The 13,213-nt window shown below is 53.4% G+C and overlaps 1 protein-coding gene across 1 annotated transcript; it reads left to right on the forward strand.

Moving 5' to 3' along the window:
• The first annotated feature begins 434 nt into the window (after positions 1-434).
• On the forward strand, positions 435-11,933 carry BAIAP2L2 (BAR/IMD domain containing adaptor protein 2 like 2). The gene is made up of 14 exons (XM_032688713.1): positions 435-661; positions 1,626-1,701; positions 1,998-2,084; positions 3,152-3,213; positions 3,526-3,597; positions 4,195-4,311; positions 4,706-4,852; positions 5,300-5,452; positions 5,800-5,938; positions 6,736-6,961; positions 7,885-7,956; positions 8,290-8,470; positions 10,313-10,353; positions 11,152-11,933. The coding sequence occupies exons 1-14, from the start codon at positions 623-625 to the stop codon at positions 11,225-11,227; spliced, it is 1,488 nt and encodes a 495-aa protein (XP_032544604.1). The 5' UTR covers positions 435-622; the 3' UTR covers positions 11,228-11,933.
• Positions 11,934-13,213: the final 1,280 nt, after the last annotated feature.

Consider the following 13,213-nt stretch of genomic DNA (forward strand, 5'->3'; position numbering starts at 1 on the left):
AGTCTCCGAGACTGGGTGTGGGAGGGAGCCTGGTGAGGGGGAATAGTGGGCAGGGAAGAGTTTAAATTTGTTTTGAGCTTTCCTTGCATTCTCTCTGCCTGCTGCTATTTGCTGCCTGCCATTGCAAGCTGATGGGGATCTCCTGACTCCCAAGGTGTCTGCATGAGAGAGACCTGAGGATGCTCCACTAGCACAGCAGGGCTGGATAAGCCACCTCTGAGCAGTGGCAGTGACGGAGGCAGTGAACCATGAACCATAAGGCGGATACTCAGGCAGGTGGCCGGCCCTGCAGGTGTCAGGACAGGGAGAGCTGGGTACTAAGCTGGCAATCAATAATGCAAGGAGGCAGTCACATGTCCTTACTGGCTGTCACAGGATTCCTCTCTCCCCAGAGTCTGGTTACTTCCAGAGATCAAGTTCCAGTCTCTTGGCTGGTGAATTATTAAACTCCATCAGTGCTCCCTTTGTACCACATCTGTGTCTTCCTGCTGTCTTTTCTTGCCAGTGACGGGCTCTTTCCATCCAGCTGGCTGTGCAGAAGCAGAGCCCTCCAGGCCATTATAGCACCCGGTACTCTCCTTTGCTCCTTGCTTCTCCGTGGGAAAGGGAATAGGCTCCAGAGATGGATCTGTCCTACAGATCCACCATCTCCATCTATAAGGTGAGTGCTGGCATCAAAGACTGCTCCTGTTGGCATAGGGGAGATGTGTGGGTGGGAGAAGAGCTGTTTTCTGCCAAAGGCTCCCTTGGGTGGACAGCTGAGGGCTGAAGACCTTTGCGGGCAGAACTCCAGCAGCTCCTGTGGGCTCTGGGCTGTGTTTGAGAGCAGATGGCTGGCAGGAGGAGATGATGATGTGGGTCCTAGAGGCAGATTTGGGAAGGAATTGCGCAACCAGGGTGGTTGGGGCATGGAGCATGAAGGGTGAACCACCTTGGTTGCTGGTAGGAAGAGGTTCGATTGGCTGTTTTCCCCCTCACTGGAAAGAGCTGTCTGATCTTTATAAATGTTTCCTTGCACACTTTAGTGCTGAATCAAGGTGATGGGGGCTGGCAGAAGGGGGAATTGCTTATTCCAGTCTCTGGTCTTCTCTGTAGTCAATGAACACCTTTGATAAATACAACAAATAAAAGCAGAAAGACTGGTCTGAAGCAGTCTATCCCTTCTCTTACTAAGCTCCTGAGTCTGGCAGTGCACCACATCCTGACCAGGAAAGAGTTGTGTTCGTGCCTGGATAATAAACAGTGGCCCTCACCCTGGCCAGCTCTGGGATGAGGGGAAAGGCTGTTCAGATCCCCTTGCAATTACTCCCCTTCCTGCAGTGGGTGTGGGACCTTGGGAGAAAGCCGTATTCAGTCAGGCAACCCCTTGGCTCTGCAGTGGGCTATCTTGCCCTCTGGCACTGCTCCTCTCCTGGCTGGCTTGGGAAGACTAAGGGCAGCCAAAGTTCCTAGCCACCTCCACTGCAGGGAGCTGACTTTGTGCTCGGCTGTACATCCCCACAGCCAGCCTGTGCTGTGGCTGGGAGAGCTCTCATCCAGCCAAACTGCAGCAGGGGGGCATCAGCCTGCTGAAGTCTCTGGGGTGTGGGGAAGAACAGCATTAACGTGCTTCTGCCTGACCACAGAGTATCCTGGAGCAGTTCAACCCTGCGCTGGAGAACCTGGTGTACCTGGGGAACAACTACCTGCGTGCCTTCCACGGTGAGTGGGGTCCTGCCCAGCCAGGGCTCCAGACCATACTGCTGCATCCATCCTGAGCATCTTCTGTGCTGTCACCCAGGACAAGGTTGCTGATCCACCACCTCTGACATGTCCTGAGCTGCCCTTAAGCACTCTTCTACTCCAGGACCTGCTGCTGATGGGGAGAGATGGGTGCCCTTGCCTATAGGCGACATACCAGGGGGTGGCTGTTCTGTGTGCTGCTTGCTGGAGCTGGTGATGGTGGGAAGGCAGGCCAGACCCTTATCTCCCTCCTCTCTCCTCTTCTGTCCTCACAGCATTATCCAAAGCAGCTGAAGTGTACTTTAAGGCAATTGAGAAGATTGGGGAGCAAGCTCTGCAGAGCTCCACCTCACACATGCTGGGTAAGGCTCTACTGCACACCATACTCTGTCCTGTGATGAGCCACAGTTAGGTTTTTTTGGTCTTCTCCCTTAGATGGTCTCTTTCCAGGAATAGAGGGAAGAAAGATAGCTCCTCTAAATGGTGTCTCACCACACCAGGCCCTGTCCAGGTGCTGAGAGTCAAATTTATTGTGTGTCCTTGAATATCTCTCACAGTCTCTGTATCTCTCTGAGATCAATGACTGAGCCCACCTCTTGGGATGGACCTGCAATGATGGGCCTCTTATAGAAACCTCCTTCCCTGAGAGATGAAATTTTCATCAGGGAGGAACCATTTTCTTCCTCCTTGGAGGTGTGGGGGAAAAAGCTGGAGAGCATGCACTGACAACAGCTGATGAGGTCTTGTCCTCCTGAGCCTGCAACCAGGTGGAATGGCAGCTTGGGGCTGAGGGGCTTACACTCAGCAGTGCAAATAACTCTGCAGCCTAGTGGCGACTGCTGAAAATGTGCTCAGGGAACTGTCTACTGCTGAACATTTTAGTAAAAAGCCTCCAGCAGATGTGTCCCTTCTGCAGACTCCTGTTGTCATATGCACCTCCCAGCTAGCTCCTCTGCTCCCTGTCGTCAGTCTCTTCCTTTCCTGGTTTCATAATACTGACACCGGTGAAGCAGGACCGTGCACAGCATCAGCAGCAGGTCTGTAGCTGCTTTCCCATAGGACAGCCACAACTGTGCACAGCAGCTGGGGTGCCGTTGGCATTAGAAATGGCACCTGTAGGGGCTATGGCAGAGCAGAAACCCAATGCCCAGAGCCCACGGCAGAGGCGAGGCTGCCTGCTGGCACCTGGTGCCAAAACAGAGCGCTGGTCCCACCACTTCGTGGGCTGGAGCAACCCTGTGTTGTCAGTGCCTGGGGAGGAAGGCTACCACCCTCTCTCAGGGTGCAGAGAGCAGTGCTTTGCGATATCTCTTGGACTTTCATACCTGTGTTTCATCAGCCTGAGTTGCATCATGCTGGTCTGCCTCCTTGGGCACACAGGGAAATGGCCGCAGGATTTTTAAACCTTCTCCTGTCTTTTTCCTTGAAGGTGAAATTCTTATGCAGATGTCTGATATGCAGAGGTTACTGAGCTCTGATTTGGAGGTTGTGGTGAGTGGTTTTCCTGAGGGCTGGTGGAGGTGGGAAATAAAGGCACTTCCTTAAGCACAGCTTATCAGCATTTATTGCATTCACCTGCCCTCATATGAGCCCGCAGGCAGGTGCCTGCCTCCCTGCTATCCCACGTGACAGAGGAGTGTTACAGAGCTGCCACTGCAGCTGGGGTGGCAGAACCTGGCAGGTGCATCCAGGTGGCAAGGGAGTCTCTGGCACAGCAAGTTTTATGAGCCACCCCTCACCACAGTGCATGCAACAACCTGCTTGGTGAAGGGACAAGAGTGATGGCTCCTTCACCTCTTTCAGGCTCAGACCTTCCACGTGGACCTGCTGCAGCACATGGAGAAGAACAGCAAAATGGATGTGCAGTTCATCACTGTGAGTGATGAACTCCCTTCTCCTCCTCAGCCCTCCTTGTTTTCTTCTCCCATCTACTCAAGGGTTTTTGCTTGAGCACTTGAAGTGTTTCCTTGACTTTTCTCAGGAGGAGTTGGGGTGGCTTTTCTTCTCCCATCATGGAACAAACCCCTCTTGTTTGGCTGATGATGGAGAGCTGAAGAGGGCAGGTGGCTGTTCTTTCCATAGTGGGAATTGCCAAATGCTTCAGCGGGGCTGAGAGACTTGGCATCCCAATAGCAGAGTTCCCAGCTTTCCCAAATCACAGCCTCTGCATAGCTGTGGGTCCTCTGCCATTATGGCCCAGCTGGCCATGTTGGTAGGTAGTGTCATGAAGGGAGATAGAGGCCTGGGGCAGCTGGGTGCCAGTTCTTGCTCCTGAGGTCTTGAGGTTCATCAGCAATCTGAGGCCATTCAAAATGAAAAGAAAGGTAAAGAAAGACTTTTTATAAGAGGTCCGGGTGAAGCCTGATTTCAGGGGGACTCAGATGTACAACCACGCATCAGAGCAGAACCCTTGTTGCTTCACAGTGTGTCTGGGTCTCTGGTTCCTCACTGAGCTTGGTTTCTCCCTGGCAGGAGAGCCAGAAGCACTATGAGCTGGAGTACCAGCGCAGAGCCACCAACCTGGATAAGTGTATGGCAGAGCTGTGGAGAATGGAGAGGGCTCGTGATAAAAATACACGGGAGATGAAGGTAAGCAGTGATTCCAGGAAGGGGAGCTGGAAAAAAGAACTGGATGATTTCTGTGGAGCCAGGGCTGATTTTTCAGTTACCTTAGCCACAGAGTTGCCCCCAGTATTCAAAAGGCAGCAGGTTTATCTGTAAAGTAGGGAACTCCTATTCCACAGGGTGCTACTGATTTGTGGCACTCACTCCTGCCAAGCCTTTTCCTCACTTAGGAAGCCTCAGTGTGCGAGGACTTAATCCCTGGCACTCTGCTCTATCTCCTCTGTGGTGCTCCAGCACTGCGAGTGAACTGGGAAGCTCATTGACATGATGACCCCTTTCAAGCCTTCCCATGCAATGTGTGAGCCCACTCTGCTGGATTTTTGCTGATTCCTTCCTCCTTTTTTTCCCTGTGGTGCAGGAGAATGTGATGCGACTGCGCTCAGAGATGCAGGTGTTTGTCGCTGAGAGCCAGAGAGAGGCTGAGCTAGAGGAGAAACGCCGCTACCGCTTCCTGGCTGAAAAGCATCAGATGCTCTACAACACTCTCCTCCAGTTTTACAGCAGGGTATGGCCCTGACATGTGGGGGAGCAGAGCTTGGGAGCAGGCAGCAGGGCTGGAGAGGGAGCATGTGGGCAGAGGGAGCCAGGGCTGAGCTGCCCCTTGGGTGAAGGCAACATCTGTGCATGGACTGGGCGGAAAACTATTTCCTTTCTTGCTGTGAGGTTCAGGCTGCCTGTATTAGGCTGGGAGAACATGGCTGGGGCTGAGGATGGTGCTGACACAGGGTTAGTGAGTGATGGAGGAGAGAAGGGTGATGTGTTTGTAGCAGTGTCATTTGTACCCCAGGATCTCTACCATCCTGAAAATTCACTCCTGTAGGATACTGTTTGGCCATTCCCACAAATCTAATTGTGGGAGGACCTGTTCCTTAATTTAACACGTGTCAGCCCTAGGCTCCCTTTGTAGCTGTTCTGCTCTGTCCATCACTCCCTCTTCTCTCTTTCTGCCCAGGCTCGGGGCATGATCCAGAACAAGGCACCGCGGTGGAAGGAGCAGCTGGAGGCCAGCCGCAACCCCTCAAACAGCCATTCACAGGGTCTGCTTGCAGCCTCCCACGGCCAGGGGTATCCATCAGGACGGCTCACACCCACTCACCTTGAGATGGTGAGGCACCCACAGCTTCACCTTGTTTGATGCACTATTGGAACAGGTTGCCCAGAGAAGTGGTGGATGCCCCATCAAGGTCAGGCTGGAGAGGGCTCTGAGAAACCCGATCTAGTCAAAGATGTCCCTGCTCATTGAAGGGGGTTGGACTAGATGGCCATGGTACTTGCTGCCTTGTCCAGCTTCTATGGCCTTTCCTGGCCAAGATGAAGAGAAGCATGTGTATGGGCTGCAATGGGGGAATGTGCTGTGTTTGGCTTTCTGAGTGGAACTTCAGACCTCTCAGAGCATCATCTGCCTCACACAGCCCCTGTAGATGTGTGTTCAGCCTCCTTTCCTTCCAACAGCCCCAGAGACCCCTTGGGGACTTTGCCTCTTCTATGACTGGTAGTAGATCCAGCATCTTCTCTCCAGACCCTCCAGAAATGAGATTGTCTCCTCAGCCGGAGTCCCCCAGGCGGCCACTGCGGAGGACACCGTCAGCCAGTATGACCCATATCTGGGAGCAGTGTTGTGGGGAGACACAGGGGTTGGACGTCTCTGGGAAGAGGGTTGGGTTTGGGAAGGGACTACCACTCTATCAGACCACCAGTCCTCAGCCACATTCCTGGGCATGGTGAGAGCAGAGTGCTGGGAGATGGAGAGGGCAAGGCTGAAGTAGAAGGTGAGCTCAGCCTTCAGGGCAGGGTCCATCCAGGGCAAGGCCAGGATTCCTGGCTGGCTGTATGAAGTGGGGGACCCGCAGATGTGCAATTTTCAAGGCTCCTTGGACCATAAGAGCTGGCTCTTGCTGGAGTTCCATTTTAGTAAAGCACCTTCCCTCATGCTACAGATTTAATATTAGCTTGCCCTATGAAACCCAGCCACTTGCCTCGTGACACACCTGCTTTTCCTTCTGGAGAAATTTCAGCTTTAAGTGTTTAAAAAAGTAAAAAGGGGCAGGGGGAGATAAAAATTATCCAAATAGTCAGTAACTCTAGCAGGGTCAGGAAGAGGACTGTCAGGCAGGGCATCAGCCGTGACGTGCAGTGTCTATGTTCTAGACATTTGGCAGAAGAGGACACAGTGCAAAACAAATGGTTTTGACTTCAGTTGATTTTCTCCTACAAGATGCTTACCATTCTTTGCCCATGCTATACCCTGTTCTCTCCCTGAGAGAAAGTCCATCTACTCCTCCTCTAGACCAATTACTTACCTGGGGAAACACTGGTCCCTTTGAGGCAGTGTGGGTCTTACAGGAGGATGCCAAACTCCAGCCAGATTCCTTGGATGCCTCCCCACAGGTTTGCTCCCTACGGGCCGTACTTCCCGTTCGGGTTCCTTCAGCGAGGCCAGCAGTGGCAGCGAGGGCAGGAAGAGGAGTGGCATGGCGAAAGTGCAGGCTATCGTGCCCCACACCACAGGGGCCAACCGGACTCTGCTACGGTTCGACCCCGGGGATGTCATCACAGTGCTGATGCCGGATGCACAGAATGGCTGGCTGTATGGCAAACTGGAGGGCTCATCCACGTATGTGACTCTAGTGCTGTAAATTGGCCTGATGCAGGCTTGTTGGGTCTGGAGCTGGGGGGGTTAAGCCCAAAATTGTCATCCATCCTCCCCTCCTGGTGTGGCCTGGGCACTATGTCTCTCACCCACCATCTCAGTGGGACATCACTATGTCCTCAGGAATGGAGGTTCTCCAAGCCAAGGAGATGGGGTGGGGCAGGGCTAGCATAGATGAGCTGTCTGAGGAAGCTCCAGGGGCTTTGAGGAAGAGTCATGGATGCAGTGACCCTCCTCCCGGCTTGCATGACTGAGTGACTCCTGTCATGGGATCCAGCTCAGGGCCATGAACTGCTGGAGTTACCTGAGAGGCCTTAACTCACACTGCAACTGCTGCCACAGCCTCCAGCACAGGCAGGACATGGAAACTGCTGCACCCAGTGCTTACTGAATTACTCCCTGTGGCACTGCCAGCCAACATGTGTGTGCAAAGCCTGCCCCATTTCACATGCGATCCCTGCACCGGGCTCTGCAGGAATGCTCAGCCTAAGATATGAGATGAACAAGAGCAGTACCTCTCTTTGTGAGGGGGGTTTCTGGAGTGGAACTGTTGCAAAATCCCAGGAAGAGTTTTCCACAGCTTCCTTGTGATTGCAGTTAGTTGGAGTGTCTCTTCCCGTATTGTGACAACACTGCTCCCAGGAGCACAGATTTTGCACGGCCCCTGAGATAAGCAATTCCTGCTCCAAGCTCAAGGTCTGTCTCAGAATAACACCATGCCCCACCTACGGGTGAAAGAAGTTCAGGAACCCTGTCACACATGGTAGCGTCAGCAGTGGCTTGGTTGATATGTGGGATGGGTGTAGATCAGGAGCACTGGGCAGCTGGATCTGAAGAACCACAGACCGTGGTTGCCTGGGCCTCATATGTCTGTTTCTGTGCCCTAGGTGTGGCTGGTTCCCTGAAGCTTATGTCAAGCCTCTGGAGGATACGCGAGAGATGGAAGAGCCAGACACCAGGTAATAGGAGGGCAATTGGCCAGCAGGAGGTGGAGTGGCTCCTGACACATCAGTATATGCCAGTGGGGTAATTGTTTAGGGTGTGCCCCATGGAGAGCTGCAGAGCTCCCATGCTGGAACTCCTGCCAAGAGCCTCATTACACCCTGAGATCTCGCAGGCTTCCCCAGGTGGCTCCCCCAACGCGTGCAATGTCTTCTCAAAGGTGCTTGTGAGTGGCCAGTCCAAGCCACGTGTATTTCCTCCAGAGGCATCCCGTGTTGTGGCTAGCACCGGTGGTACTCCCTATTCCTTGCTCTTTGACTCCTACCCCACTGTCTTCTCCTCTTGCTCAGGTCTTTCCCGCTGCGAAGCAGTCACAGTATGGATGACATCCTGGACCGTCCCAGCACTCCCTCCTCTAGCAATTACTGGCCTGCTGCTGCCCAGCCCAGTGTGCCGAACCCACCTCCCCTCTCGGTGGGTGCCAGCAGTCACCAGAGTGGGGCAGTCACCCCAGTCAGTTCTGGCTCCAAGGTGAGTGCAGGAGGAGTGACTGGTGGGTGTGTATGGAGTGGGCCACACTGACTTTCATTCTCCAAGGCACACCTTTTCTGCTCTGCCCAGTAGAGAGAGAAAATCACCTTCCAGATGTTGGTGAAGGACCTGCTCCCTTCCTGAGTTAAGGGGTCTTGTTAGCACCAGCCTTTCTCACCCAGTCTGTTCGCGTGTCACCATGTCCCGATGACCCCTGCCAGCTAGCCTTGTGTGTGCAGATCCTCAGTGCCTGGCTTTGCTCCCACCACAGACTGAATTTCTGCCCCTGCCTTTCTCATTTCTCTCTCTGTTTTGCTCACCAGGGACCCTTCAGTTCGGTCCTTTTCTCCATGACTTCCCAGCCTGATTTCTGGTGGCTCCAGGGCAGCACCTCTTTCTGCTAAGAGTAGGACCATGGAGTGATCAGGCTGGGCTGGGAGTGGGTGACCAGCTAACAGAGATGCCATCCTTCATCTCCCTTCAGAGAATGGAGAGGAGTTTCATAGGGCTCCTCTTCTAAGTTCAGGCAAGCGTTGAGTTAATGTCACAGCTGGGATAGGGAAAGGCTGGGAGTAAGGGCTGAGGGCACAGCCATTTTTGAGAGCCTCAGAACAAGTTATATGCAACCCATGGTTTATGGATGGCGCACTAAGAAGGAAACCCTCCACTTAACACTACTTCCAGTTGTGAGGATTTGACTGGGGAGAACAAAGTTAAAGACAACCAAATGTGAGGACCTGAGAGGGGGAAGAAGGGTGCTGCCCATGGTCTCATGGAGGACTGGGAAACTTCATTTCTGATCCCTGGTTCCAGGCCAGTGTAAGGTTGCAAACAATTGGGTTGCTCAATGATCTGAAACCCACAACATTTAATTACTCTTTTTTTCTCCTTTGTGTCCTTCTCTGTGGTTTCAGGTAGCCTCAGGCTTCACAACACTGGGGAACAGACTCGGCAGCCTCTCTGTCCCTCTGGGTCACTGGTTTTCATCCAGTCCCAGAGCTCAGCTGTGGGGATAGACCTGGGATTGAGCAATAAAGTGTGTGGAGCATTTGAAGTGGCATGGCAGAGTGCTTGAGTCGCATTAGAAGTTTGGAAAGAGTCAGCCTCGCTTTAAACATATGCCCGAGACATCCCCCAGTTAAGCCACAAGCAAATGGGTGTGCATTTGACTTTGCAACTGGATCATAGATAGACACATGTGGCTTCCTTGTCTGCCACCAGCTACAGAAAGTGGTGTACTTTAGCAGGCCAGTTGCCACTGATCCCTCACTATCCCTCACTACTAACATCCCCAAGAATAAGGGCCACAGGGCATAGATCCGTCTTTCTCCACTCAAGCAATATGTGGTGTAGGGTAGGGAGGTACAGTTCTTGAGTTCCTCATGGATGCAGGAAGCATGCGAGGGCACTGACGATAAACTCTTTGCCAGGGTGTGTGGGTAGCATGAGGGGGGCATCTCTGGCTGTGCTGGCAGGGTGAAATGTAGCTCAGACTGTCACTGTTTGCTGTGCTCTTCAGACAAGACACTTCGGGGATCTAAACTGTCTCCTTTCCTCCCTAAGACAAAGGGAGGTGTCCTAGGGGAATAAGGAACCTCTGGCGTAGGAACACACCCCTCCTGCCCCCCCCCCCAAAATTCAGGTTCTTTTCTATAGCAGGGAATTCATGGGCTTTCGCAAAGCTTGAATGAATGAGTCAGAACCCTGTTAATAGAACTTGGGCTCCTAACTCACTGGAAGTGTTTTGTTAAATCTTCCTCTGTGTGTTGTGTCTCCTGCCCCACTTTTCTGTCTCCATTCCCCGCACCAGATTGCTCACTGCTGCTTTTCTTTTCACTGCAGAAATCAGGAGTATTTGACCAGCCCCCTGAACTCTTCCCACGGTGAGTGAGACATGGAGCTCTGCTATGAAATCCTCAGATGAGGGGAGCATTTTTACAATGCTATTATTATTTAATCTTTTGGGTTATCAAATGTGGGAGGAACAAGGAGGTGTCTGGAGGAAAGCAATGAGCAGCCTGCCTTCCAGGACAGGAGGCAGAGGTGGTCTAATCTGGCCTCTGCTGACTGGAAAGGCTCTATCCTAACTCTGACAAAACGAGGTAGGCTTGAGCACCCTGAGCATGTGTTCAGACCTGTGTGCTCTCTCCCATCCATTTTGCAAGAGCCACAATAGCAGCTTACAGCCTGAGCGTGGAGCTACATGACTGGGGAGCTCTGCCAGCTGGCGAAAGGGCTGAGGCATAAGGCTTTTAGTTTTGATGAGTCAGGTCTGTGGAGATCAGACTTGCCATAAATCCCTGCTTTCCTTCATCCTGCAGTTGGGTTGGTGTCTCCATGTTTCTGGCATGGTACTGTGGCCTTTTTCTGCTCCCTGGCTCCTTTTCTGGAGGGTCAGGGGGCTACAAGTAGAGAGTGCTATTGGGAGGGACAGCCATGTGCTAATGTCTCTTCTTCATCCTATGGAAGGGGGATGGTGAGAAGGCCAAGGAGAACCACATGGGAACTTGCAGCAGGGTGTGTTAAGGAGGGTGAAAACATACTCAGCAAAGAGCTTTACTGCACTCTCCTTGGCATGGAGGTGACTGCCCGGCACGACTAATAACCTTTGCTTGGTCAGAAGGATCCCTGCATAGCATTTGCACATTTTTCATGGTTGCCTGTTTCCTTTCCCTGTCCAGAGGTACCAACCCCTTTGCCACAGTCAAGCTGCGTCCCACAGTCACCAATGACCGCTCAGCACCCATCATTCGATGAGGCAGGGCTGCAGATATTGAAGAATTTCAGCAGAGAAGGAGGAAGAGGACAAGGACTACACAAGGACTGCCCAGCTGGGCAGCAACCTAGTGCTACCACTCATGGAGTGACCTCTCTTTTCCCCTCCCTTACCTCTGGGACACTGGGACCTGTCTCACCTGGGTTTCTGGTGTGCTTTAGCCAGCAGAAGATCCCTACTGCTCTTTTTGGACTGATCCTCGTCCCCCCTCCCCATGTGGTGTTACTGTACTTGAGTGGGAAAAGTCTGATTTTACAAGTGTTGGTGGCCTGGGAGAGGGGATGCTGCTGGTCTGGGAGGCGGGGGATGGATGGGTAAGAACATCTGCAGCACAGGGCACTGCTGTTTTAATATTGAAGGTGAAGCTTTGCTAGCCCTACTGTGGGCAGAGAAGGACTCTCACCAAACAGTTCCTTTGCTACCAGAAGAATGAACCCCAAAAGGAGGAGGCTGCAAGGTTTCCAGTGACATGATCTGGCTGACGGGGTTTGGATTTAGCTCCTTTGGCAACCATGTCCTTTTGTAGCAGCACCTGCCCCTTCTCACCTCCAGGGCAACCCCTTGCCTTGCTAAACAGCCCTGGGGCAAGGCAGGAGAGGGTGACAATGTCCAGCACTGCTGCTGTGCTCCCTCCCTAACTGTCCTGTGGAAAATATGTAGATTTTTTTAAATAAAATTGAGAACATGGCTTGGCCATTCCAGCACCTGATAGAATGCAGGAGGAGGAGGATGGGTGGTGCCCACCAGCACTGGGGCCATGACAGCTGCCCATGGTCATGGCATTGGACACTGCAGTGCTGCAGCTCCAGATGGGGCAGCTGCCAGTCCAGGGGTCCAGAGTGGATGTAGAGGGCACCATCAGGGCTGCACCACGCACTGCACCAACAGCTGCCCCTTGGGCCCCCCTGGCTGTTGTGCCACTGGATGGCAGCAAGGTCCCACTTCCCGGCTGCCACGTGTGGGCAGGCATGTCCTCCCTGGGAGGCCATCTGCTCCTCGCCCACTCTGGTGCTGCTCAGTGCAGGGGGAAATGCTCCCCTGGGACCTGTGGGGGCCTCACCAACCTGGGAATACCCTACATGTTCTGGGGGAGCCCTCACGGGAGAGGCAGCGTGAGCGAGGGAGGGAGCGGGAGCAATGGCCGAGGCTTAGCCGATTAGCCTTATTAATAGACATTAAACCCCAGCCGTGAGTGCTGCCAAGTTCCTGCAGCCCCCCCCACTGCGAGGCTGAGGAGGTTTACAGTCCAAGCTTTTCCCTCCCCAAAACACCAGCTGGAGTGAGCCCCAGCCCCCTTCCTGGAAGGAAATGGGTTCCCCCACAGTTACCAGATGCTCTTTGTAAGGCAGCCACTGAGAGGGGTGTTTTGGAGGGGATTATTGAGACGCCAGGAGTGAGCTGGATCAGGTAGTTTGAGCCATGGCTGGTGGTGATTCCTCAGCCGGTGCACCTTGTCTTCCTTTTCTGCTGGGCACATGCCCTGCCAAACCTCTCCAGCTCTTCTTCATCCTTCTGGCTGGCAGTTGAGGAAGTGGTGGCATGCTTCAAAAGCAGCACCTTCCCCCATTTTGCCCCTTATTGAAGCATGAGCCCATGCTCTCATCCTCCACTGCCCCCTCCCCAGCACTCTCACTCCTGGCTTGGTCCATCAGCAACACCCCTCGCCCTCACTCTGCTTCTGCCTGACTTGATCACTCTGAATCTAGCCCCGCCAGCCTGCCCCACTCTGCTGGGGGAAAGGCAAGGAGCCCCTGGGCAGCAGGATTACCAAGGGATTCGGGCTGCGGCAGGCAGCCACCTCATCCCCATTGGCTGGAAAAGCCTCTTAAAAGTGCAGAAGTGCTTTCTGCCCGCTCAGCACCTGCTGGTCTCTGCCGACCTGAAACCATAAGCAGCTGCTGACCCACATCCACATTGGGAGTGCCGTAGGGCACTACTTGCACGCACAGTAGGCAAGGGGGTCCCCC

Source organism: Chiroxiphia lanceolata, chromosome 5 (assembly GCF_009829145.1).
Source record: "Chiroxiphia lanceolata isolate bChiLan1 chromosome 5, bChiLan1.pri, whole genome shotgun sequence".
NCBI lineage: Eukaryota > Metazoa > Chordata > Aves > Passeriformes > Pipridae > Chiroxiphia > Chiroxiphia lanceolata.

Excerpts from the sequence above, each read along its gene's own strand:
- BAIAP2L2 (XM_032688713.1), top strand. The coding sequence starts at position 623 with ATGGATCTGTCCTACAGATCCACCATCTCCATCTATAAG. Across the intron at positions 662-1,625 it reads CCACCATCTCCATCTATAAG|AGTATCCTGGAGCAGTTCAA; the intron begins GTGAGTGCTGGC and ends GCCTGACCACAG. Across the intron at positions 1,702-1,997 it reads CTACCTGCGTGCCTTCCACG|CATTATCCAAAGCAGCTGAA; the intron begins GTGAGTGGGGTC and ends CTGTCCTCACAG.